General features: G+C 37.6%; 2 protein-coding genes across 3 annotated transcripts in view; both read left to right on the top strand.

The window, feature by feature from the left end:
- The first annotated feature begins 515 nt into the window (after positions 1–515).
- LOC139969848 (harmonin-like) lies at positions 516–17,411 on the top strand. Of its 2 annotated transcripts, XM_071975172.1 has the most exons (15): positions 516–698; positions 2,061–2,128; positions 2,921–3,022; positions 4,584–4,727; positions 6,842–6,983; positions 8,103–8,214; positions 9,067–9,146; positions 9,531–9,725; positions 10,341–10,457; positions 10,871–10,917; positions 11,454–11,631; positions 13,284–13,440; positions 13,868–13,980; positions 14,945–15,006; positions 17,188–17,410. In XM_071975172.1, exons 5-15 carry the CDS (start codon positions 6,867–6,869, stop codon positions 17,198–17,200), a joined length of 1,191 nt encoding a protein of 396 aa, XP_071831273.1. In that variant the 5' UTR covers positions 516–698; positions 2,061–2,128; positions 2,921–3,022; positions 4,584–4,727; positions 6,842–6,866; the 3' UTR covers positions 17,201–17,410. The 2 variants fall into 2 exon arrangements, with proteins under 2 accessions (XP_071831273.1, XP_071831272.1); XM_071975171.1 differs by lacking the exon at positions 2,921–3,022 and having other exon boundaries at positions 17,188–17,411.
- A 4,528-nt stretch (positions 17,412–21,939) lies between these two features.
- LOC139969845 (uncharacterized) overlaps positions 21,940–23,855 on the top strand; it is a 44,709-nt gene continuing 42,793 nt past the window's right edge. The window contains exon 1 of the mRNA XM_071975161.1: positions 21,940–22,316. The gene's annotated coding sequence lies outside the window, so the exon portion shown is untranslated. The remainder of the gene's footprint in view (positions 22,317–23,855) is intronic.

The raw sequence follows: 23,855 nt of genomic DNA, 5'->3' as shown, positions 1-23,855 counted from the left end.
AATCCTTCTATAGCATTAATTGCTGGTAATTCAGAGCCATTATCCTTGATACCCCCCCCCCTTTCTCCCTTCTGCGTTTGTCGACTTGGCCGGATTTACCTCTTTGGGGGAAGTGGTGATGAAATAGACAAAATTTCCAGGAAAAGAAAAAACGAAGGAAATTGGATTGGAGCTCACATATTCGAAATCTGGAAAGGCCTATAAAAAGTTCAGATTTCCAACATCAACTTAACAATTCGCCCAGTGGAAATCGCAATAGTCTACTAGTATATACGTCTATTAACCGTACACGGTTGGAGCCACTTGACCGAAAATCTATGTTTAGTCCCACAACATCACATAATAATGTTCTTTTCCCTCTACGGCCAACGCAGTGTTTACATAAATTGCTGTTATTTATAGGATCCCGATCAAATTAAGTCAGCATGGAAGCTGTCCGAAGGTCGTTAGAATTCCCAGCCCAAAGAACAAATAAAACACTTTGCGCTCAAGCACGTTAAACTTGCCCGGTATAATCAGTTCGAATGTCAAACATTAGCTAGCTTCAATCGAGCCTAGGTTGATTGCGAGAAAATTTAATCGAGTTAACATAAATGTGGAATTCGTTTTAAAGTTTAAGACATCGTGATATAAACCTAAGCTAGACGGGTTACCATAACAAAATGGGCGACACTACGAGAGACAATTTTCAAGCTCAGGTATATATTCCCAGGCTCTGTAGCCTTCGTCCCAAGAAGTGACGATAGGGTGCCTAGCCTACTCTTTTTTTAAGCCTTGCACTAACGCGTAACTTACGACCTAGCCTACGCTAGCTGTTATCAATGAATGGCTAGTAGCATGGTGGGCTCATAATTGACGCACTTAAGGATTTTATCAACGATATCTATCAAGGAAAAATCCAAATCACTCGACTGTTTGTGTTTTTCATATGTGTAGTTCCTCAGAAATGTTATGATCTCAAAATATTTAAGGTTCTGTGCTTATGCACCGTACAATTGAGCAGAATTTGACCACAAAATGTCTGCCGTGTCAAGTTCTTTCATACCCCTAAATTGACACATTCGTTGCAAAGCTAACTTTAGTGTAGGCCTTAGTATACATCCATTGACTTTAGATGCTGTTTGCAATGCTCTGAGCCTCTTAGCTCAGACTGGTCAGGTTCCAGAGAGCAGTGTTATCATATTGAGGTAATGTTGGTTATTTTTAGGAAGTAAGATTTCCAAATGACCAAAAAATGTGCAAAAATGGTGGGAGGGTGTTAAAAGCTTAAAAAATACCACAATATGGTCAGCAAATAGCTGAAAAGGATTCAAACTCATAAAATATGTAATTCTGCTTGACTTCAAAAAGTTTAGGTGGCCTGCTGTATCGTTGCTAGTAATAATTGAAGGTGCGTCAATTACGGGGGTGCGTCAATTATGAAGCCTTGACTATACTAGTAGTAATGACCAGTTTAGTAGTAAGGTGTAACCTCTAAGACCAAGCCTATACATTTTGAATTGTAGTGGGTCAATTCAATAGTTTGTTCATTCTTGATTAGCCTTGCTGCAGGCAGGTTAACTTCAGCAATCAAATACTGTAAGCTAGGCTTTAACAAGTGCTTGTCTACTTCACAATATACATATATGTGAGTTAAAAAAAAAAAATTGACAGTGACTAAGGTCAAGCATGGAGCTATTATAGCTCCATGGGTCAAGAAAGGTGAAAATGGGAATTTTAATACAAGTCTGTCAGCAAAAGAAGTTTCATATGCTAGTTTTGTAAAACACAAACAAGTGCATATATTGATGTACTGTAGACAGAGGTCTGCCCTAGCTAGGCCTAGAGTATGGATTTGTATGGGAAATAAAGAAATTTAGGTCAATTAGTATACTGTAAGTGTTTGTTTACATGTGATAGATTTCAAGCAAATAGTTCATGTAAGCTCTAGGAATTCCAGTTTTGGTGTGATTTTCAAAGGTGTAAACTTGGCAAATTGAAGTGATCAAAAACTTTCATGATGAAAACCAAAGAATATGTAAAATAAAAATTGTAATATATATTTCTTATGAACTTGCTAGGTTCACGCCGCTCTGAATAATCCAACAGAAGAGGAGAAGATATATGAAACCCTGAAGGAGTATCGCAGGTGACCACAGAAAATGTGATTTATGCAATTTACGTTGAAACCACACTCCATGAATGCATGCATTTTGTTGTGTTGTACGCTATATATTGTGATTTGTCATGTGATCACCAGTCTGAAAATTTGTGACTATCTAAATAATTCTGGTTGATTTTATTTAATCCCCCTTTTTTTCTTCTTTTACACATACCACTCAAATTTTCTAAAATTACTTTAGCCAGCTGTTCAAGTGAGAAACTTTTCTCTGTGCGAGTCAAAGTGGCCCATTGACAAAACCATACTGTACGGGCCCATGCTAATGATTTCTATACGTGAAACGTTTGGATGGGCATGATAGGGATAGCCTATAGGCTATAAGTAGGGTGCCCAGTAAATTTTACAGGCTACTGTAGGAAAACTATGCATGTGACCACTTATCTTGATCTTAACGCTCTCTGAGCTAAGAGGCACACAAGGCCGAGAGGTCTTCCCTCCAATTCTTCCTGTTTGCTGCTGCTGTCTTGGCTTCGTTCCAACTATTCCAGCCTGCTCTCCTTCTATCTTTTTCTACTGTCCTCTGCCATATTGTTTTAGGCCTTCCTCCTGCTCTTGAACCTTCTGGGGTCCATCCCAGAGCTATGTAATTGATGTCTGCCCTGTCTTTTCGCAGCACATGTCCTAGCCAGTTCCACTACGTACGCCACCAAATATATGTTAGATTTCATCTTTACATCAAAAGCAACAGCAATCATTCCAAAAGCTTCATCAAGCCAGTTTTCATCAGTGTTGTTTGTTTCCATAATTTGTCATCATCAGAAGATTTGCAACCATCTCATCTCAATCAATGTTTCTCCAGGATCAGTCTCAAGAGTGCTTCTGTAGAAGCTGATGCACTTGCAGCGTTATATTACAAATTTGGTAAGTTTGGGTTATAGGACTTACAGTGAGTGGTCTTAATAAGAATGGATAGTCGGGTTGGGGGGGGGGTAAAATTTTCATTCGAAAGATCTATGAAGAAGGAACAAATTCTTAACATCCTGGCGAAATTTGCATTCAATTCCTATGAACCGTTTTCGAGATGACAACATTTGAAGTTGCCGCACTTTGAAGCAGAAGTGCTCTTGAAACAAACAGGTGTGGTGTGATAGAAGCACACTAACAAATTTGTACCTTTTTCCAAATTTAGGTACAATTTTCTTCTTCAAAAGTGGGATGCTTCTCAGTGTGGATAAACTACCATCCAGTGAATATTGTTAACTTCACAACCCCTGAGGTAAAATTGGAATCCCGTCCAATCCAATGCCAAAACCATAAAGTGAAAAAGAAGGTTGCTAGCATTGCACAACTATGACATCATACACCCGTTTGCTTAAAGTTCACTTACGGCACAAAAACCGTGACAACCTCAATTATCAATATTTTGAGAATGTCATGTAGGAACTGGATCCAATCTTTACCAAGGATGCTTAGAATGTGTTCTTCTTTCACCGGTGAAAAATAAATGTTATTTTAGGACTGTCCATTGAATGGCATTACAACAGAGGGAAGATAAAAATTTGGTTCTCATGTGGGTCCTTCTGTACCTTAATTAGCTACATAACACTCTTTACCATAACCTGTCATTCTATACCTCTGTTAACATCAAGGCAAGCCAAGGTCTGGGTTCATCACTGAAATTACCACAAATTTTGTTGCCAAATGAAATACTAAATGGTACAATGCTTTTAGTACTTTTTCTGCCATTTTCTGGAGCATATTTGAATGGTATTCACAAATGCACAGTTCAACAAACAGGGGGGAGTCAAGGGCATGGAGAGGAGTGTAGACCATGTCCCCTCAAAGCTGGGCTTTCACTGCAGTGGTATTACCTGTGTCAGTGTCCCTGACCGGGGTCCCCGGTTGGAGTTACTCCCAGATCAATGTATGTCGTCCAGTTACAGAGTTGTTGACAATTAACAATTCATAATCATGGATGTTAAATATGAATCTAAGAGACTGACTTCGGTCAGCTTGCGGCTTTGATAAACCAATGAGGCTTCTTCGCGAGTTCCTGCTTGCAGTAGGATCTAAAATACATACATACATAAAGCAGGGCTTTTTTTCATCTCCCAAAGAATTTATGTTCAAACTGCACTGATAGTGATAAAGACTGACAAAGTCAGTATTCAGTCACTTTTACTTTTACAATCAATTAATTATACTTCTTGCCTCATAAGATACAGTTAACCCAATAATAGCTTTCACTGAAATCATGCATTGTTGTACCATTTCACTCAATTTTCTTGCAGTAGTTTTGTTGCATACATATGCATGAGTTGTCTTTGTAGAATCTGACATTTGCATAAAATTTCAACAATAGGTCTTTGTTCAAAAGAGTATATGTTACGGTACTGTACTACTCGAACTGTATTCGTTACGAAATCCTTCCTCAATGATTTCAGATTGCAAACTATGTTTCTCTGCTTTCAACCACCTGCAGTACTAATGACGTCCAAAAGTTGGTGCAGAGTCTCCGCTTTTCGTTGGCCGATCCAAACCGCCTGCACCTCTTTGAAGCCGTGAGGCCATTTGTTGCCGTTCACCATCAAATAAAGTATGACAGAATATGTCCGACAGTTCCGGGGTAAGTCACCTTTGGATTTTAAAGTTGTTAACAATTTATTTTAAGTAAAATTAAATCAACCACCAATGGAAACCTGACATGGGAAATTGTAAACAAAATTTGAAAAGAGCAAAGTTAAGAGAGTTTTTGCCACAAACAGAATTTCAACTAGTGACATTTGAAGAAGTTCAAGTGAAGGTCTTTGATGCTGTTTTAACCAAAACAATCTTTTCCCTTTTCAAACTAGATTTATATAAATTAATAAAATACTTGATAATGTAGTATTATTTACAAACAATATTACACAATGAAAATCCTGTGAAAAGTTTTCAAAATTGGAATATTGCACTAATTCAGAGTAATTCACTGGAGGGGGAGGGGAGGGGAGGGGAGGGGACGGGCAGAGGATGTTGAAACGGTCATTCTAGTAACCTCAAAAGACACAAAATTTGAGAAAGAGATTAAATCACTTTAAATGGTATATAAGAACAGTTGATGCACACTAATTGATTATAGAACTGTAAATATTCTCTTAATATTATTATATTATTTTAACAATATTTCAGAATTTTTGGTAGCATTGATGATGAATATGATATTCACACACAAACAAACACACACAGGTGTGTTTTACTTTCAGACCGAGGACTCCATTGTTTATCCCGTTGTTCAAATCCACGCACCCTTATCTTAACAATGCCCCTGAACAGAAGAATTTGTCTGATGATATGTGGATTCTTTTAAAATGACCTCTGAGGACTTGGAATTCTTTTGTTCAAGTCCTCAGAATACAAAACAAGTGGACACACCCACATTCATACATACATTCACATGCATGCACTGTTGTCTGTCTGTTATGCACAAAAATGTACATGAGAGTCTCGTTTATTGACTTTACTGATCAAAGTCCAGTCCTTAAAAACGTCTGCATAACTTAACAAGTTGCAGTGTACCTATTGGGGTAGACACTAAAGTATACATAGTGGTATATAAGACTTACTGTAGTAATACAAAATGTGTGTGTGTGTGCATGCATGATATGACTGCTGATAGATTAACTGTAAGTAAACTGCTGTAGATAATTATTTACAGCATGTTACAGTTTATGGCAGGGTAATACGTAAGGGCTGTTAAAGTTGTCGACTGTTTCGTAGATCTTTGGATAGATAGAAAGATAAGTTTAATGTCATATCAGGTCAAGCAGTGGTAGACATATTCATGTTGCATTGTCAGCATGGTGTATTAATAGTTAAAGAAAAACACTTTTGTGATTTTAAATTTATTAGTATATATATGCTACCACCAGCCACTTGAACCACCCCCCCCCCCATCTATCCACCACCCTCAACACATCTTAACCATAAATTTCACAATTTATGCAAAAAGAGAAAAGTGCAAGCAAGTAAAAACCTTCTCAGATTGACTGTCGATGAACAGCTGTGGTTTATGTAGTAATAATGATGCTCCCTCCTGCAAATTTACTCGCCACCATCCTCAATCAAATGCCACCCTCCTCAAACTCCATCCTCGTCTTGTGAACTCACACAAATCAAAGACTTCTCCAAAATTAGAGATGTGTACAAATTAATTGTGTCCTGCTGATGAAGTAAAGATGAGTGAGGTAGTTTACTCATAAGTCAACTCCTGGCCTTCTTTCTCATTCTCCTTCCCCTCCTCTCTCCTCCTCCCTCCTCCCCCTCCTCCCTTCCTTCTCCTCTCCCCCTCTCCTCCCTTCCTCCTCTCCCTCTCTGAGCTGTCTCCTTACTTTTCCTCTCCCCCTCTCTTCCCTTCCTCCCTTCCTCATCCCCCCCTCTCCTTCCTTCTCCTCTCCCCCTCTTTTCCCTTCCTCCTCTCGCCCTCTCCTCCCTTCTCCTCTCTCCCTCTCCTTCCTTTTCCTCTCCCCCTCTCCCCCTTCCTCCTTTCCCCCTCTTCCTCTCCCCCTCTCCTCCCTTCTTCTCTCCCTCTCTCCTTCCTTCTCCTCTCCCTCTCCTCCCTCCTCCTCTCCCCCTCTCCCCCTCTCCTCCCTTCCTCCTCTTCACCTCTTCTGCCTTCCTCCTTTAGCAAAATGGAAATACTCAAATACAGTCACTTTCCAACATTGTCTGACTAAACCATACTAAAAATGTCTCTTCCAGCAAAAAACTCAAGACGATCCGTTTGATGAGGAAAGGAATTGAGGATCTGGGATTCACATTCCGCGGTGGTCTGGATTATGGAACACGGGCCTTTGTGTCCAGAGTAGATTCAAAATCTTTGGCTGAGATTCAAGGACTGATGGTAATAAATTGTCTGATTATTTTCATTGTTTAGTATAGGGAGTGCTCTACTCATTAAGCCATAAAGATTTTTTAGAGCCCTTCCTTTCATAACTCTTTGTATTTTTGTTACTTTATACGTGCTTATTATTATCACCTGAATATTGTGAGCAAACAAATAAATCAAATGATATAAATGATATGAAATGAAACAGTAGATGCCAAGATGTCCTTTTTCCAGAATTGCTTTAACCTTCCAGCCTTGTTGAAAGAGGATATGAATCAATTTTAAATCTGTAAAATTGTAATCATTCAATCTGCATTTAGCAAGTCCCTCTCATTTGAAGTAGGATGTTTAACTTTTGAACATTTGAAATATTGTAGAGTAATTGATTAATCTGTTGCAGAACATTTCTTGTCACACAAAGTTAACGTATTAGTTTGTTTCAGTTGTCAATTGAAAATCTGAAATCTCATTATCTCGTCCCAAAATTGTGATAATGGTTGATTGAATGTAACCTATTTTGACTAGTTAAACCTTCAACTACTCCAGGAGTTGGATCAGAGTATGTGATTGACATGTGCTGTCATGTGATGTCATCGTGGCAAATATGAATCAATTTAAACTTTACTTAGGCTTTATAAAGTCTGTTGAAATCTGATACATTTTGATTGTTTGCTAAGCTTTCAATGTCATTTTTAATGAAAATTTAATTAAAAAGCAACTTTTTTTGTACAAATATTATTTTCCTCGTTGGATTAATGACTAGAAAATATTATAAAAGAAAAACAAATGCATCTTCAGGTCAATTGCCATGCTGACATCATACACTCTGCTGCTGTTTTCCAGTTGCATTTAATTCACAAAATATATCACCAAAATTTGAATCTTTCATATCTGCCCTGAACAAAATGCTTTGAAGGTGTGGTTTTTGACATAAACTAGAGATTCAGAAAATCTGCTGCAAACTTGGTAAAGAATCTACCCCAGCCACTGGAGTATCCCGTTGGAATAAAGGGACTTTATAAAGTTACTCAGACAAGTGTTTAGTGAAATGCTGCCATCATAGTCTCTGTAACTCTAGGTCTTACTGTTGTATCGGAAAGGGCTGAAAATTCATTCCTCTTTTCCATCCCTCAGCCTGGCGACGAGATTGTTCGTATCAACGGCTTTGATCTGTCACAAGCCCTTCATTCTGAGATCCTGCTGCTTCTGAAGATTCGTAACCAGACTCTGGAGCTGAAAGTCCGCAGTAAGTTCCCTTTATGTTGGAAAGCTGGGTTTTTTTATTCCAATAAAAATCCAGATAAATAATTATTCTAATGAAAATGGGAGGATATTAGCAAGCCTCACAGAGGGTCTGGGTAGTAATTATAAACTAACAGTCTTAGAATGGGCAACCTCTTACTGTATTGTTCTCCAATTTGAAATAAAGAAACAAACACGTAGGTTTACAATTTCTGCTTCTTTACTCTTCTTATTCTAGTCTCCAATTGCTGCATATATACAAGGACACACTATTGTGGGAATAGACATGGAGATATGACTTAATCTATAATAATTAAGATAATCCTCCTCACTGGGGTCAAGTTATTTAAAGGGATTGCTTATGTATACATTTTGGATATTACATCCTACCACACAAAAATCATATAATTTTGCTGCCTCACCCATGAGGCGTCCACACACACAACCCGACTGAAGAAGACTGCAAAGGAAGCTACTGACCTTGACGTTGATTCACGATGGTCTTCATGTCTCATGAGATTGATGAGAGCAGAGCACACTGAACAACTGTGTTACTGTCAATGACCAGTGCTTGCATGGTTTCAGTCACGTTTAAGGATGAAGTTGCTACGTCCTTGTGACGATTAAACATTTAGTATTAGTCATACCGAAAGTGGAGGAACATACTTTGTAATGTTGTCTGAGTTTTGATAGTCAAGGAATTGCCAGGAATAAAGGGATAGAAAGATCTTGAGGTCTTGAGGATACTTGTATAAACTTGGCTAACAATCATGTCATCGAAGGTGTCACAATATCAAGTCTCCCTCATGTGTTTTATCTTCAATGTCATAATTTTATCATTTCTCTTGTTTCTCAGGGATGGGTTTGATGCCAGTCACACCATCAGAAGGGGATACACTAATTTGGACTTTTGTAGAAGGGAACAAATCAGAAGCTGTGAGTTTGATATTTTTACAAAAGGTTTTGCAAACTTTATCACATTCGATTGTTTAAAGGCATTGAAGACTCGCCCCAAACCGCATGTAGCCCTCTGAATAAAGTTAACTTTCCGTTGCTTGCAAGTGAAGTTTTCTTCTTGTCGCTACAAAATGCAAACAGTAATGAAACGTGATACCTTGTTATCAGTAGCAAGCAGTGTGTGTATTTTCTGGGATCAATGGTGGTGTCTAACACTTCTATTAAATCTCATTCGAAACTAGGTCAGATTACCGGCATCAGACGTTTCTTTGTGCGCAAGTCTTCACCCTCTTTAGTAATTTGTCAAATTATGTGGTCTTCCAGAAATGGATGGTATCTTGAATTTGATTTTCTTTATTTCAGGATGAACAGGTGGAGAGGGTCTCATCGATCCAGCAGGGAGTGGCCTCTCCCGACGAGAAAGATCGTAAGGTCCACGTTTCCCTTGATCCTGGCGCCAAACTGGGGTGCGGAATAGGGAGCAACGAGGAGTGGGGACTCGGGATCTTTGTCTGTCGAGTAAATAAAGGATCGGTATCGGACACTCTTGGATTTAAGGTCAGGGCTTTCATTTCTCTCTGTCAGTTCAATATCAATTGATTTCAATCGAGTCTAAAAATTAAATTAAATCAAATTAAATCTAAATCAAATTGAAAACAGTACAACAAGCACGAAGCAGATTCAAAGAGTCGTTTCCAGTTTCCAAGTGAATCTGTGCAAATGTGGAATCAAACATGGGGGAATAATTCAGCCAAAAGCCCTGTTTACCTTCAATAATATGAGATTTCATGAAATCTCTAATTTGTCGAAAATAGCAGTAATTGATCCTTCAAGAAGTTTCTTACTACGACCAATCAAGATGTAGGCTGTTTGTTGCAAAGACATGACCAGTGGCATTGTAACGACTGGGGGTCAGCAGTGTGCCGTGGTCAACCCCTACGTAACTGCCAGTTTCAACAAATCTATACTTTTCAGGGGCATTTTACCTGTGCCTATTTGCTCGTGGCGTAAACTAGAACCGATCGTGAACAGAGAATAGGTCTTTCAGTGTCTGCATGCACTCATTGTGTGATACAGCTCTGAAACCTAAAACTGCCAAAACTTAAACCCAAGATTGCGATCAAACTGTTTGAATAATCTGTCTGAATAATTTGAATTAATTTTTGGTGGCAGGTCGGAGATCAAGTGATAGAGGTCAACGGTGTCAGCTACATAGACATCGGACATGAGGAAGCTGTCATGAACTTGAAGACCAGTCGGCATTTGACGGTCATCTTGAGGTCAAGAGAGGTCAGTTCAAAATTCTGTGCTAACGGTTTTTAACATCGGTCTGCAGAACCTGGCTCTTAAAGCCGTTGTTCGGGTTGAATTTTGCAGCAGAAACCTAACCAAGGAGACCTCTGGATATTTAATCTGTTCATGTACCTGGTCACCGAATTACACCAGTGTTAATTAACTTAAAATTAAAATTCAATGTATGAATTATATTCGTTATTACTTTATTTTGTTTTCTGGTCTGACTTTGAAATATTGAAAAACCTACCAAAACTTTACATATACAATACTGGTGTGAAAATAGACAATTGGGAAGAACTATCTGTTTTTTAAAATGCAGTTGCATGTACAATTATATATATACTGACATACACTGATATTTAGCCCGAGTCTCTGAAATTCTGTTTGCCATCATGTTATCTCTCTAGGCTCAAGATGGACCAATTACAGTGACTGGCCAACCTGTTGACAAAAGGTAAAACATTTCAGATGCTTAATACGAAAGTAAATTTTCTGACTGTTTTATTCCAGGAAAAAATTAAAACATCAATAAAACAGAGAATAATATAGTGTCTACATTTGGTGTTTTAATATGGAAGTTTCTCATCAAAGATTGGAAGAAATACTAGGGTTCAGTATGGTATACGAAACTGCTAGACCTTTTAAGGTTTGTTATTGCAGTTTTTTCCCCAGCTTTGTGTAGCGTTTACCCAACTTTCCATAGTTCTACTATTGCTCAATGAGCATAGAACTGCTACACAGCTTTTCGTAGCAGCCTACGTTTGCATTTAAGAATTGTTTCTTCTATGATTCAGTGTGTACAGCAATCCTGTATCATTTCACTTGTGAAGCTGGTTTCCTCTTGTGCTTAGCATTTTTGCTCTGTAATACTAGAGAAATTCTTCCCTCCTGGTATTAAAACAAGAAAGAACAAAGTAATAAGTAAGATTATAGCCATCAAAATTTTAACTTTGTACGTATTATTTGTACTTCTTCTTCTTCTTCTTCAAGCGAACCTCCTGCCAATCAGACAACGACTTCCGCAGAAGTGAACCCTCCACCACCATCTCCAAAGGAACCCGAACCTCTCTACGCTTCAGTGACCAAAAAGAATAAAGAGGACTCCGGAGCAAACTGGTGGTTTGAGAAGAAAGAAGATGATTGGTGGTCGGCAGATCCGGAAACCTTGGTAAGATGGAAGAAAAAATTGCTATCAGTCAATTTCTATACAACCTTGAATTTAAAATAAAATAAAACTGTTAGCAAACTGCTTATCCACTAGAGAGCCTGTGTAGGAGAATGTGTAAAAGTAAGTTGGCCCTGACGTTTCGATCCTAGCAGGATCTTCTTCAAAGGCTGTATGACAAGTAACAGAAGGGACAAAAACACACACAGAAATACAGACAGGTTTATGAGCATGGTGAACAAACAAAAGAAAATGGTGAGACATGGTGAAAGCAGCGGGATGAGTAAATGAAAAAAATGAAATGTAAAACTGAAACACAAGAATACAAATACAAGTACAAATACAGAGTAGATGAGGATCACCCAAAGGGACACAGTAACAGAGCAGCTGACACCATTTTCTCTTGTTTGTTCACCATGCTCATTAACCTGTCTGTTTTCTGTGCATGTTTTTGTCCCTTCTGTTACTTGTCAATTCAGCCTTTGAAGAAGATCCTGCTAGGATGGAGACTTCAACCTTGAATTTATAAGAAATGTCCATTTGAAGGATGAATTTTTTGGCAGAATTTTAGTCTTGATTTTTTATAGTCCAAGAAGAAAGAAATATTTTTGTGCTAGTATTCTTCCTTTTAACTATTCTGGTTTTCAAGATATTTATCTTTAAAAATATAATTAATATGTTGGCATGCTCCTTTAAGGTTAAATGGATGGTGATAAAAGCTCCTCAGTGCAGGGTGTCTAAAAGTTTGATCTTAATTGATGTTTTTATCAGTTGTAATAAATCAACCGAAACATGTTCTTTCAACTTCATATGAACAACCTGGTAATTACTTCTATTAATTAGCATTCAATACCGTCTGTCCTTGACAAATTTGTAATGCATTGTAAACTTAGATATTACTTTTCGAAATCATGAAAATATTATGTTTTCCAAGTTCATTTTATGTGTGCATCAGGGAAACTGTGCCTCAGATGCTTAAAGGATGACTTCTGGCATGAAATTAAGGTTTAATATATAATGGACTGTTAACTAGCCACCGCTATCAATTCAGGTTGTAGTACTATACTATTCTCAATTTTAGAGAAATGACCCCATAAATATTTGAGGGTCATCAATTAAAGGTAGTCTGTATAGGTCCCAAATAATAGCATGCTATAATTGCTAGAATTTTTCAAAAAGTACTTTCCTGTAGGTCTTTACTCTCCAAATTGTTCTCAGACATTTTTAAAGGAACACGCAAGATGACTGAATGTCCCAGTGAGGAAAATTTCCTCCAAGGTTGTAATAAAAACAGTTTAAGAATTTTGACCAAAGGTGACCATATTTGAATATCTAGCATATTTGGGGCCAATACAGCATACATTTAAAGTAGGTGGACTAAATTAGTCTAACAAGTTGAACCAAGTACCAAGACTTAAAAGTCAATATTCTCAGCATGACTCCTCCCCCCCCCCACTACACCCCTTACAATCTGCTAGATATGCCATACTTGCCACTATATGAAGTCTCACCTACAAATTGAAATTCATATGGAATGGCTCATAGATCTTATCAATAAAAATTTCAAATTGTCAATGTTTGGTTGATATAGAATGATGTAGAATGGTACCAAGTTTTCCCATTTTTAATTTGTTTTTATCTTTACTGCCCTGCAGTTCAACCCCATTCAGATAGACGGCAGAGAGTTGAAAAAAGTAGAAATTGTGAAAGATGGACCGCTGAATATGTTCCTAGAAGGCGGGAACAAGACTCCACTCGGCGGCAAGATCGTTGTGTCTGACATTTATCCAGATGGCGCCATCGACAGAAGCGGTAAACTTCCATTTTTCAAATATTTTGTGATAATATCTTGCTTTTATAGACTTTTATTAAGTAATAATTCCAGTTCCTACTAAGCAAAAAAGAAAAAAACCATGGTGGGAAATGTAAAGCCAGTATTTCTTTAAAGCGGGGTCCTAGGAAACAAGTATCCATAGCAACACTGTGGTGCAAATGATGACATCAGTAAAAAGTATTTGTATGTATGTATTTTAGATCCTCCTGCAAGCAGGAACTCGCGAAGAAACCATCATTGGCTTATTAAAGCCGCAAGCTGACCGATGTATTATTATGTTTTATGATTATGAGTTGTCAATTGTCAACTACTCTGTTGTGCTAACCACTGTATGGGTTTCATGGTGTTATTTATTTGATATATTTATAGTATTTGCTATGGTTTTTGTCATTTTGCTTCTTCTAGGTCAAATAAACAAAGGAGACCAAATCATGATGTGTGAAGGAGTTAAACTGGTTGATGTGCCACTTGAGGAAGCCGAAAAAGTTTTCAAGAAACATATGACTGGAGACTTGGACGTAAGATTTTAGAACAATTTTTTTGAGATGAAAATTTGTTTCCTTATAATGCTGTTTGATACTGAAATCCTGCAACAATAACAGTGATTTGCTTGTTTAATCAAGTTTCATTTCAAGGGGTGAAGCAAATGTTGACAACTTTGAAATTGCCTTTTTGGCTCTAAAATGCGGAACATATCGGGGGGGGGGGGGGGTGGGAGGGTTGGTTTCTCAAAGTAAACTCCTTCCCTGGGCCAAAACATCCTCCTCTGGAGGGTCGGTAAGGTGCTGAGGGATGAGAGGTGAGATAAACACTCAGAGACAGGGGCGGACTGGGTCTTAAAACCGGCACGGGCATATTCCACCTAGACCGGCCCATTGATATGCTACTGATATAGTGATCGCCGTCCAGGGGGAAGGGTCTAAGGGGAGGGGGTTCCCCCTCCCCATTGAGATGTTTTTAAAGTTAAGGAATGCCTAGATGCAAAATGGTGCTATATTAAGTAGGTTAGTAGGTTACAATAATCCTTTAAATTTGACCCATAAATAATTTTCCAGAAGCAGCACTTGATTAAACTGAGGAAAGTTAAAAAATGTAAACAAAAATAGACAAAATATCCGTTTTAGACTGGATTTTATTTAGTTTTTCAAGCATTTTGTGACAACATGCTTGAAAAACGTAAATACAATCCATTAGCACGGACGGGTTGCCAATAGCACGTTCTCTTGTTACGAACTAACAGACTAACCAACATGGTGATTTCATGAGGTGATTCCCACAGTTAAAAATATATTTCTACACAACCCGTCTGTGTTCTATTAATTACTGAGAAAATGGGCTGTAATTTTTACCAGGCTCCCAAGCCCTCCAGCCCACCGGGCATTGCCCAAATGCCTGTGTGGCCAGTCCGCCACTGCTCAGAGATGTCTGAATATCGTCGGCTGTAAAAGATTACTCAGTTAGATCTCTCGTCTCTTTTTACAGGGTTCTGAAAAACTTCGCATCATCATCGCAGTGACACCACCAAGAGATTACGAAGACGAAATGTAAGAGGACAATTTCCGCGATATATTTTTCGTTTTCTTCTAGCCCTGGTGTAATTTTCCTTGGCTGTCCTTTTTCCTTTACGTATTTTTCATGCTGTCTACATTTTCTGTGCTTCCAAAAAGATTCTTCGTAAGAATTAAAACTTCTACCGCAGGCCACATTTGTTTACTCCAATCCTACTAATTTTTATTTTTTATTTTTTTATTAACTTTATTCGTAACCAGGGATCCTGTCACTGGTGAACCAGTGTTCTCCCCAGGATCCTTATGTCAACTCTAAATGTTGTCGGTCAAAACATGATATATTTCATAGTTTCATTGTACTATATATGGTTTACACATGTAAGTGCAGCTACTGGAAAGGAAAATGTGTTAAAATCATTGGCAATGAGTGCCAAAAAATTTTGTCATAGGTTGAACTTAAATGTCTCGCTAGAAATTTACTTGCACATTCCACCCTTTTGAATTGTAAATATTTGCAATACCCCTTGGGAGGTTTGATTGAGATTGATCAATTCTGGTCATTTAAAAAATTGATAATTATATCAACAAGCCATCGCAAATGCTGACTAGATGCAATCGTATATACTTTACATTCCATTATGTGTGCTATTCAATATGATCCAGTAGGTATTTGATGTACTATGCCTACCCACATCTCTCAGTATATTCTGCTAAAATAGTGATCTCGACAAATTGGAGATGAGCTGGGGGAGTGGGGTGGCCGGGGGGGGGGATAAGAGTCAGCCGACTGTAGCAGCACCCCTTCATATTGAAATTTTCATAAATAACTTTTTGAAATGACTAGTTTTACATTTATATTTAGTACTATATGGGCATCTACCTTATTTCACTTTTCTCAATAACCATTTGATCCTCAACTGTTGAATTGGTTTTCTTTCTCTTATAATCCTATTGCAGCTAATCCTGAAAGCTTTCATTCTATTGCTTTTATCTCTTCTTGTTATTTTCAAATGTTTTATTCTTTGAAGTTTTGTTCTTTCATTATCATCTGCATTGTGTCTTTTGAACATAATACAAGAACATTTTCAGTGCATAGTTTTGTCTTCTGGTTCCAAGTTGGAATTTCTTCTGCATACTTTTGCAATGGTTCCATCAATCATGTACAATTTACAAGGCAGCTTCATGCAATTCCATCCAGGAACCATGCACAGGTCTGCATACAAGCTGTGCTGCATCTCTTCCACCCCAGCTGTTATGGAAAATCATTCCAGATAAATAATAATTAAGCTGAAGTTCTTGTCCTTGTTGACCATCATACTGTTTTGCATTTTTGTTGGGCATTCCATTATGAGTAATTTATACTACTCCTTTATGTATATATAGATATTAATTTTATTAGTAGGTAGAATAGACAAACCTGATGACAGTAAAAATCAGTTAATAGTATGTAGTTGATATTCTACCTAAAATCAGGGCTATTATGTTTTTATCTTTCCATTTCCATTCTACTTTTGTGCTTCTAAGGCTTCTCTCAAATAATAACAATCAAGTAGCTAGAGTCTTACAGCATGTACAAACTTGGGTTTTGATTGGTCCCTTTGTTCATTATTACATCGCTTCATTAACATGTTGCCATGGAAACACTGTCAAGTTTGCTGATCATTAAAGGATGGTGTTTAATAGGCAAAACCATTTTTATCCTGATATTTTGTAGACCCATTCAAAACTCCTGTTGTGATTCCAGGGTTCATATCCTGTAGTGCTTCTCAGTTTTGAGAAATGACCCCTTTCAGCTGAGCTGAGGTTCATCAGTGAGTGTGATTGGACTACAGAGTAGTCTAAAATACAGAAAATCAGGCTGAGAACCTCAAAAAAAGCTATACAAACCTCAAATGGGGGTGGGGGGGGTGGGAATCAATTTAGACTTAAAGTAGCATTCCAGGGACTTAGCATATTTTAACAGTTGAATATCTTGAAACCTACATAGCTATAGAGACACTATACTATTTTTTTTTTCATTTTTTTTTCTTGGTCTATTACATATTTGGACTAAATTCTACTTATTAAAGTTCATTCTTTTAACACCAAGCAGCTGATTAAATGCCAGCTAGTGGTCTGCAGCTTAATTCAAGCACAGACCATTTTACTGCTAAACAAAAAGGCAAGTCATTCTAACCCTGACCTTTTCTTTTTTTTTCTTCATTCTTGTTTTCGCAGAACGTTTTTCTGATCATCGTTACCGCAACCCATTGCTACAAAAATAACTTAGCCCGCACCGAGCCCTACGCTATGGGTGACGGCCTACACAACCACCATACTAAATTTGATCTGCCAAATAAGCTGAAATTTGCTTTTTTTTTAAGAGATTTTTCGTTTTGGTTTTACTTCTCTAATTGCCTCCCAATAATGGTCATAGTGGGGGTGGTGTTATGGGTGGGGGCGGTGTTTAGGTGGGGTGACAGTGTTACGGGTGGGGGCGGTGTTGTGGATGGGGCGGTGTTAGGGGTAGGGGCGGTGTTACGGGTGGGGGCGGTGTTACGGGTTGTTTGTTTGATAGACTGTAGAGGAAGGACATTAAAAAAGTGGAGATCTGTTCTTGTACGTTCGGGGTGTTATGTAAGCCAATCACTGATTCCAAATTACAGGTTTGTTTCTACTACCATGGACCTCGACATGAAACCAAATTACCAGGTTGCTTGAAGTCTAATGACTCATACACCTACTCAGTCACTGGTGCCCAAATACAGCAAAAAAAGACAGAAATTATACAGAGAAATAAGTGGTCAGTGCTAAACTATGCTCAGCGTAATGACAATAACAACAAAATTCTGCTTTGGTTTTTCCTCTTTACATCATAAAATTGCTTCTAAGAGTACGACAAAACTTATCATTTTTTTGCTAGCTATTGATTATTGAAATAGTATATCTAGATAAGATTATAGTATTTCGCACAGCTTTTATACATATAAGTACAAAAAAAATAAAATTGCTATTAGAATCTGCCGGCTTTCAATGGAAAATGTTTACAATGAGATTGAGGTACATTTTGGCTTGTTTTGAAAAGAGTGTTTTAATATTTAATACTTTAAAATGGTTATTCATTGTTCAGACAAAGCTAAATGGAAGATGTTTATTGAAAAGTTAAACCCGTTCAGTTGTATGTATTCCTGACAATTTAAAGATAAAGAAGGTAATTGTCAATGTTTCATGAGATTTCACTAAATTTATGGCATTTTTCAAACTACATTTATAAGGATGATATTGCATTGGTATTTAATAAGTGTCTGTGGAAAGCTCCTTTAAGGCTACTGACCTCGCTGATGACCTTTGTGTACTCTTGTAATTCTTGACGGTTTTAGTCCATTGTTTAGCAAATTATAAACAGCTCAAGCAATTTCTGTGCTAATTTGATCTGATAAAACAGCCTTCTAACAGACAGAGCAGGTACCCATGTATCAGAAGAATACCACTTATTAAGTAGAGCCTACCAATTGTGGTGATGCATTGTTAAAACATTATCTTGATAAGGCCAGAAATGTCTAATGACTATTACTTTACCTTCTGAGACGTTGACCACATGATGCTAGGTTTAGGTTCAGCCGCTTTGATGTTTGAGCCTCTTATCATCCTATCTTCAAGGATCCCAACACCGTAGGTTGGAGGTTTCGGTGGAGCCAGGAGTCAGACTACTGTTCACTGTTGTAGAATATCTTTCAACTTGAAATTATTAAGGGTCATCCCCCACCCCTCCTGTTTTAGGGGTCTTGGTGTTTAATAAGTCTAAGGGGGGGGGGGGGGAAGCTGCTGTTATAGGCATATAAAACCTGGACCAATGGAAGTCAGTTTTTGCCAGTCCTATCAGGTACCAAAACAAATTTATTGCCTTCAGTTATCTTTTACTAAAATATTAATTTTATATTTATATTACATTATATGAGTAGGTTTTTTTTGTAAATTGTTGTTACCTGTTAAAGTAACTGGTTGTGTAATTTTGGCGAAAAATTTTCTGGCTTTCAAATATGCTTGGCACAGAATCAGTTTCGCAGATAGATATGGTATCTTGATGTCAAATCAAATACATATTGTCTTGAGAAAGTTTTTATTTCCAAGAACCAAATATAAAACATATCCTAATGCTATCTTATACTGTTAGGTACCCCAACACATGGGCAGTTTTGTTTTGGTGGGGGGGGGGGGGGGTCAGACCAATGTTCAGTGGAGTCAAAAATACCACATGTGACACTGTACCCATGTGAAACCATTTGTGTGCAAATTATTGAGGGGGGTAACAATGACTCACTTGGCCACCCATTTTGGTGGCACTGACACACTTAGCTTATTGTTTTATTTACATACAGTAATTTGGGCTGCAGTTGTTGAAGTTACTAACTGGTTGAGATTTCTTTTATGAATTATTGATAACTTGGTATAGACTTTTTATAGAACATTGTTCCCAATGAACCCTAGAGAATATTGTTGAAATTTAAAAGTTGAATTATTTCTGAAATGCAATTTAATAACCAATTTCTCTCAATATTGATTTTGCCAGCATTTTGAAACATAAGCAAATACTTAACTATCACAGGATTAATATGTACCCATGTAAGTTAGGTTTGTTAAACTGAAATTTGGTTAGTTTTAAGGTTGTTGATAATAATTACCATTTAATTTAATTAATCATTTTTTAATATGAAGTTGAAACTTAATTAAATTTAAGTCTAATACATTAAAATTTGATTCAGTCTACAATTATACTACTTGCATTACTAAGAAAATAAGAAAAACTTATAGCTTTGTTGGATTTGATCATGAAATTTCTATTTTATTGTATTTTCAGTGGTAATGGTTTAAATATCAAAAATGAGGATGGAGGATGTAGGAAAGGCAAACTTTTCACCCTGTGAATAATGAATGTTATTTAACACTATATGCAATCAAATAATGTGCGCATCCTATACTCATTTGTTTCTGTGTTTTCTTTTGTTTTGCCTGTGTTATTCAAACAGAATTGTATATTGTGGGGGATTTTCTCTACTTTTTTTTCAAACTACCCTCCCCCAACCTCACTGAAATACACATGTACATAAAATAGGTTTTGTAAAAGTGAACAGAAATTAAGAAAAAAACACACACATAATTTTTATCCAAAGTCAAAAAATGTCAAAATGTAGTTTACATGGTAAATGTCTTAATGATAATTCTTAAACTACAATGTGTGAAGTTTCAAATTCCCAAAAACCTGATGATAATACAGAAATTTAAACATTTCAGTTATTTGAAAATGTCCAGAACATTTGAATGTCCATGGACATTCAAATGCATTTCTGTAGTTGGCTTAAAAACGACACCACCTGTGCAAGGGCGGCGGAACCGGGGGGGCACAGGGGGCACGTGCCCCCCACTTTTCCTCAGATTAAAAATGTGCCCTTTTTCTACATAAAAATTTCTAAATAAAAAAAGAGTTTACAAAGCGAAACCCACGTCGAATGAAATATTTCGGGAAGTTTTAAATGTTTACTACCACAGGCGTAGGAGCCCAATTTGATTTGCGGGGGGGGGGGGGCTGTAACGACTTGCCCGAAAAATATTACCAAAATTTTTCGCGCGCTGCGCGCGCGTTCAACATGTGAATGTGCATATCATATAGGCATGCGTTGGTTATTACATCGCATGCCAATAACATACAATCATTTGCCGTGTTATAACCCTTCCAAATTAATTAGAATTATTCGGAAAGTCGTTACAATAATAATGATCATAATAATATCAGTTTAACCATTGAAAAACACATAGAAAATTACTTTTCTTTCAGTATTTGGACATATTCCATTTGCTTTCATGCATGTATCGATCGCGTGTGCAGGGACTTGGACTTCATAATTTCACCTCATTTTGTCTTTTTCCTTGTTTCCCAATTTGCACATTAGATACTGCAGTGCTAGTATGCATTGTTTCCTTGAAGGGGGGGGGGGGTGGCGTTGATGGAGTGATGTGTATACGCAAATAAGATAATACAATAAGAGTTATGAAGGGTACTAAATATCAGTCCAATCGAATTTCTGCAAAGTGCCCTTCGACGTTGGTGCCCCCCCCAGATTAAAAGTGCTTCCGCCGCCCTTGCACCTGTGTGAGCCTGAAGTCCTCGAAAGTTAGCCATCATGAATCTGAGATGCATTGAAGACTCGCCCCAAACCGCGTGCCGCGCTCTGAAAAAGTTACCTTTCCGCTGCTTGTAAGTGAAGTTTTCTTCTTGTCGCTTCAAATGCAGACGATGAAACGCGATACTTTGTTATGTTGTATATAGACCTGAGACGTCCATTGCTGCTATGTACACTGTGTTGAGGGTATTGACCGTACATATATTGACTGTACACTAGTGTCTAATTACCGACGGTAGCATGCTGAGTGTGTGTATTTTCTTGGATCGATGGTGATGTCTAACACTTCTGTTACACCTCATTCGAAACAAGTTCATATTACCGGCACGAGACATTTCTTTTTGCGCGAGACTTCACACCCTTTTTAAGCAACCTAGACCTTTTTTATCAAAGGAAGGACCAGGTTACATGCATAACCGGCTGGGTGGGGCACAGTTTAATTTTCCTTCCCAAGCAACACCCGAAGACGTGAGCAAGTTTAATAAAGCACACTGAACCACATGCTTGAGTTTTTAATAATTTTTTTTTTTTTTGCTGCAGCTAGTGGGGTAAGAGTTTGTTTTCAAATGAATATACAGTAGTGAGTTCTTAACATTAATTTAGCTAATATACTGTTTACTATTCACCCTGAAAATATGGATTAAAATACAGACAGAAAGTAAACGGTTCAACCTGTTAGTGTGGAACTATACTACATTGACGAAATGAAACATTAATCCCAAACAGGCCAATAATTTTTTCTTGGAAACATGGAGTATATGACCATTAAACAAACGACCCATATTGCTAAATATGATGGCTCAGTTGGCTTTGTCTTTCCCTGTAAGATCGTATATTTGTCCTGCTTTGTGAGTTGGGATAAAATTGAGGACTAGAGAAAGCTTTGACCATGTGAGGTCATATGAGTGATATGACATTTCATGACATTTCTTGGCAATGTGCTACATACGTGGGCCTATACATGTTGACTGAGTCATATCGATGTTAATATCACAGTGCAAATTTGACCTTTCAATGAAGTCAGCGTGGATACAAGTGCACTGTTACCAAAACGTTACTTGATTTGCCTAACAAAAGAATTAAAGTATCTTATAAGTAATAGGAGGGAAGCAACGTTTGGAATTCGCTCTCAACGAGTGTAAAGAACAGGTCCTGTATAATTACAACTTGGAATCGTAAGGAAAGGAGGTAAGGCTGCTCCATAGAATTCACTAACGTACAAAAGGCTAAGGAGTACCAATAAAGGTTAAAGGCCTAGCCTAGTATTAGCCAAGCCTAATAATATACAGTAAAACTAAAAGCTACACTAGTAGTAAGTATTGGTAGCAAGGTGGGCTCATAATTGACGCACTTGAGGATTTGATTAACGTTGTCTATCAACGTAAAAACCAAATCACTTAACTGCATGCGTTTTCATATATATAGTTCCTCAGAAATGTAATGATCTCAAAATATTTATTGTTCTGTGCCTACGCAACATACTATACAATTGAGCAGAATTTGACCACAAAATGTCTGCCGTGTCAAGTTCTTTCATACCTCTAAATTAAAACATTTGTCGATTTATAAGCTACTGTAGGGTAGGCCTAAGTATACATCCATTGACTTTGGATGCTGTTTGCTATGCTTTGAGCCTCTAAAAATAACCAACATGACCTCAATAGGCATAGGCCTACAGTATGATACCACTACTGTGTACAGGGTAGCTACCCTCTGGGACCTGTGGGTGTGAGCTTAGAAGAGTCTAAGCTCTTGTCAGGTCCCAGAGAGTAGTGGTACCAAGGTGAGGTAAATTTGGGTATTTGTAAATTGTAGGGAGTAAGATTTCCAAATGTAAAACAAACATGCAAAACTGGGGGAGGGGGGAGGGGTGAGGGTGAGGGTGTTAATAGCTTAACAAAAACACAATTTGATAAGCATATACCTGAAATGGATTAAAACTCATCAAATAATATGTAACTTTGCTTGGCTGCAAAAAGTTAAGGTTGCCTGATGTATCGTTGCTAGTAATATTTTAAGGTGCACGTGCGTCAATTATGAAGCCTTTACTATACAGTAAGTGTGAATAGCGAAACAAAAATAAACATCGGCAATTTATAAATTGCTTGGCATCCTTGCCAATCGAAATTCTTTCACTGTTGTTGTCAGGAAATTCAATGTACAGTAGCATAGTTTGAAATTCTTAATGTCGTGTTTTGTGCCTTCCCCCACCAAAGCATCATGTTTGTGGTAGCCTTATTAATAACATAAGCTATAGTCCTAAGTATTATTTAATTCGTCCTGATTCGCTGGGATTTAAACCATTAATTATTGGCACTTTGCTTTAATAGCACTATTAGTCCATTGAGTTGCGCTACTGTCGGTCTAGGTTATTAACTTCAGGCCTGCTGTAGGCAAACCTAAGTTCCCTAACTGAGAATTTCACTATCCAGACTAAAGGTTAACCAAGGTAAATGTCTAGATATCAAGCTCCTACTGTATGTTTGTAAATACAAGTCAGACTAAAATCGTCATTTTCTCAAGGGGTGAGAGTAGCAATATACTGTACCTACTTTCACTTTTCGGTGATGATACTGTTGAAGTGGTTGACAATTATACCTAACTTGGAGTCTCATTCAACTACAAAAACATATTTACCAAAGCTGTAAATAATCAAATTTATCAATCAAGACATTCCTATTTTATTTTAAAGGCATTGAATACTCGCCCCAAACCACGTGCGGCCAA

Source organism: Apostichopus japonicus, chromosome 7 (assembly GCF_037975245.1).
Source record: "Apostichopus japonicus isolate 1M-3 chromosome 7, ASM3797524v1, whole genome shotgun sequence".
Classification (NCBI taxonomy): Eukaryota; Metazoa; Echinodermata; class Holothuroidea; order Aspidochirotida; family Stichopodidae; genus Apostichopus; species Apostichopus japonicus.
This window is presented reverse-complemented; position numbering and strand designations above follow the sequence as displayed.

What these genes read in the sequence shown, in the direction of transcription:
- LOC139969848 (XM_071975171.1), top strand. Translation starts at nt 663, where the DNA reads ATGGGCGACACTACGAGAGACAATTTTCAAGCTCAG. An exon ending in CTGAGATTCAAGGACTGATG is followed by an intron (nt 6,984 to 8,102) that starts GTAATAAATTGT and finishes TCCATCCCTCAG; the next exon opens with CCTGGCGACGAGATTGTTCG. An exon ending in AAGGGAACAAATCAGAAGCT is followed by an intron (nt 9,147 to 9,530) that starts GTGAGTTTGATA and finishes TCTTTATTTCAG; the next exon opens with GATGAACAGGTGGAGAGGGT.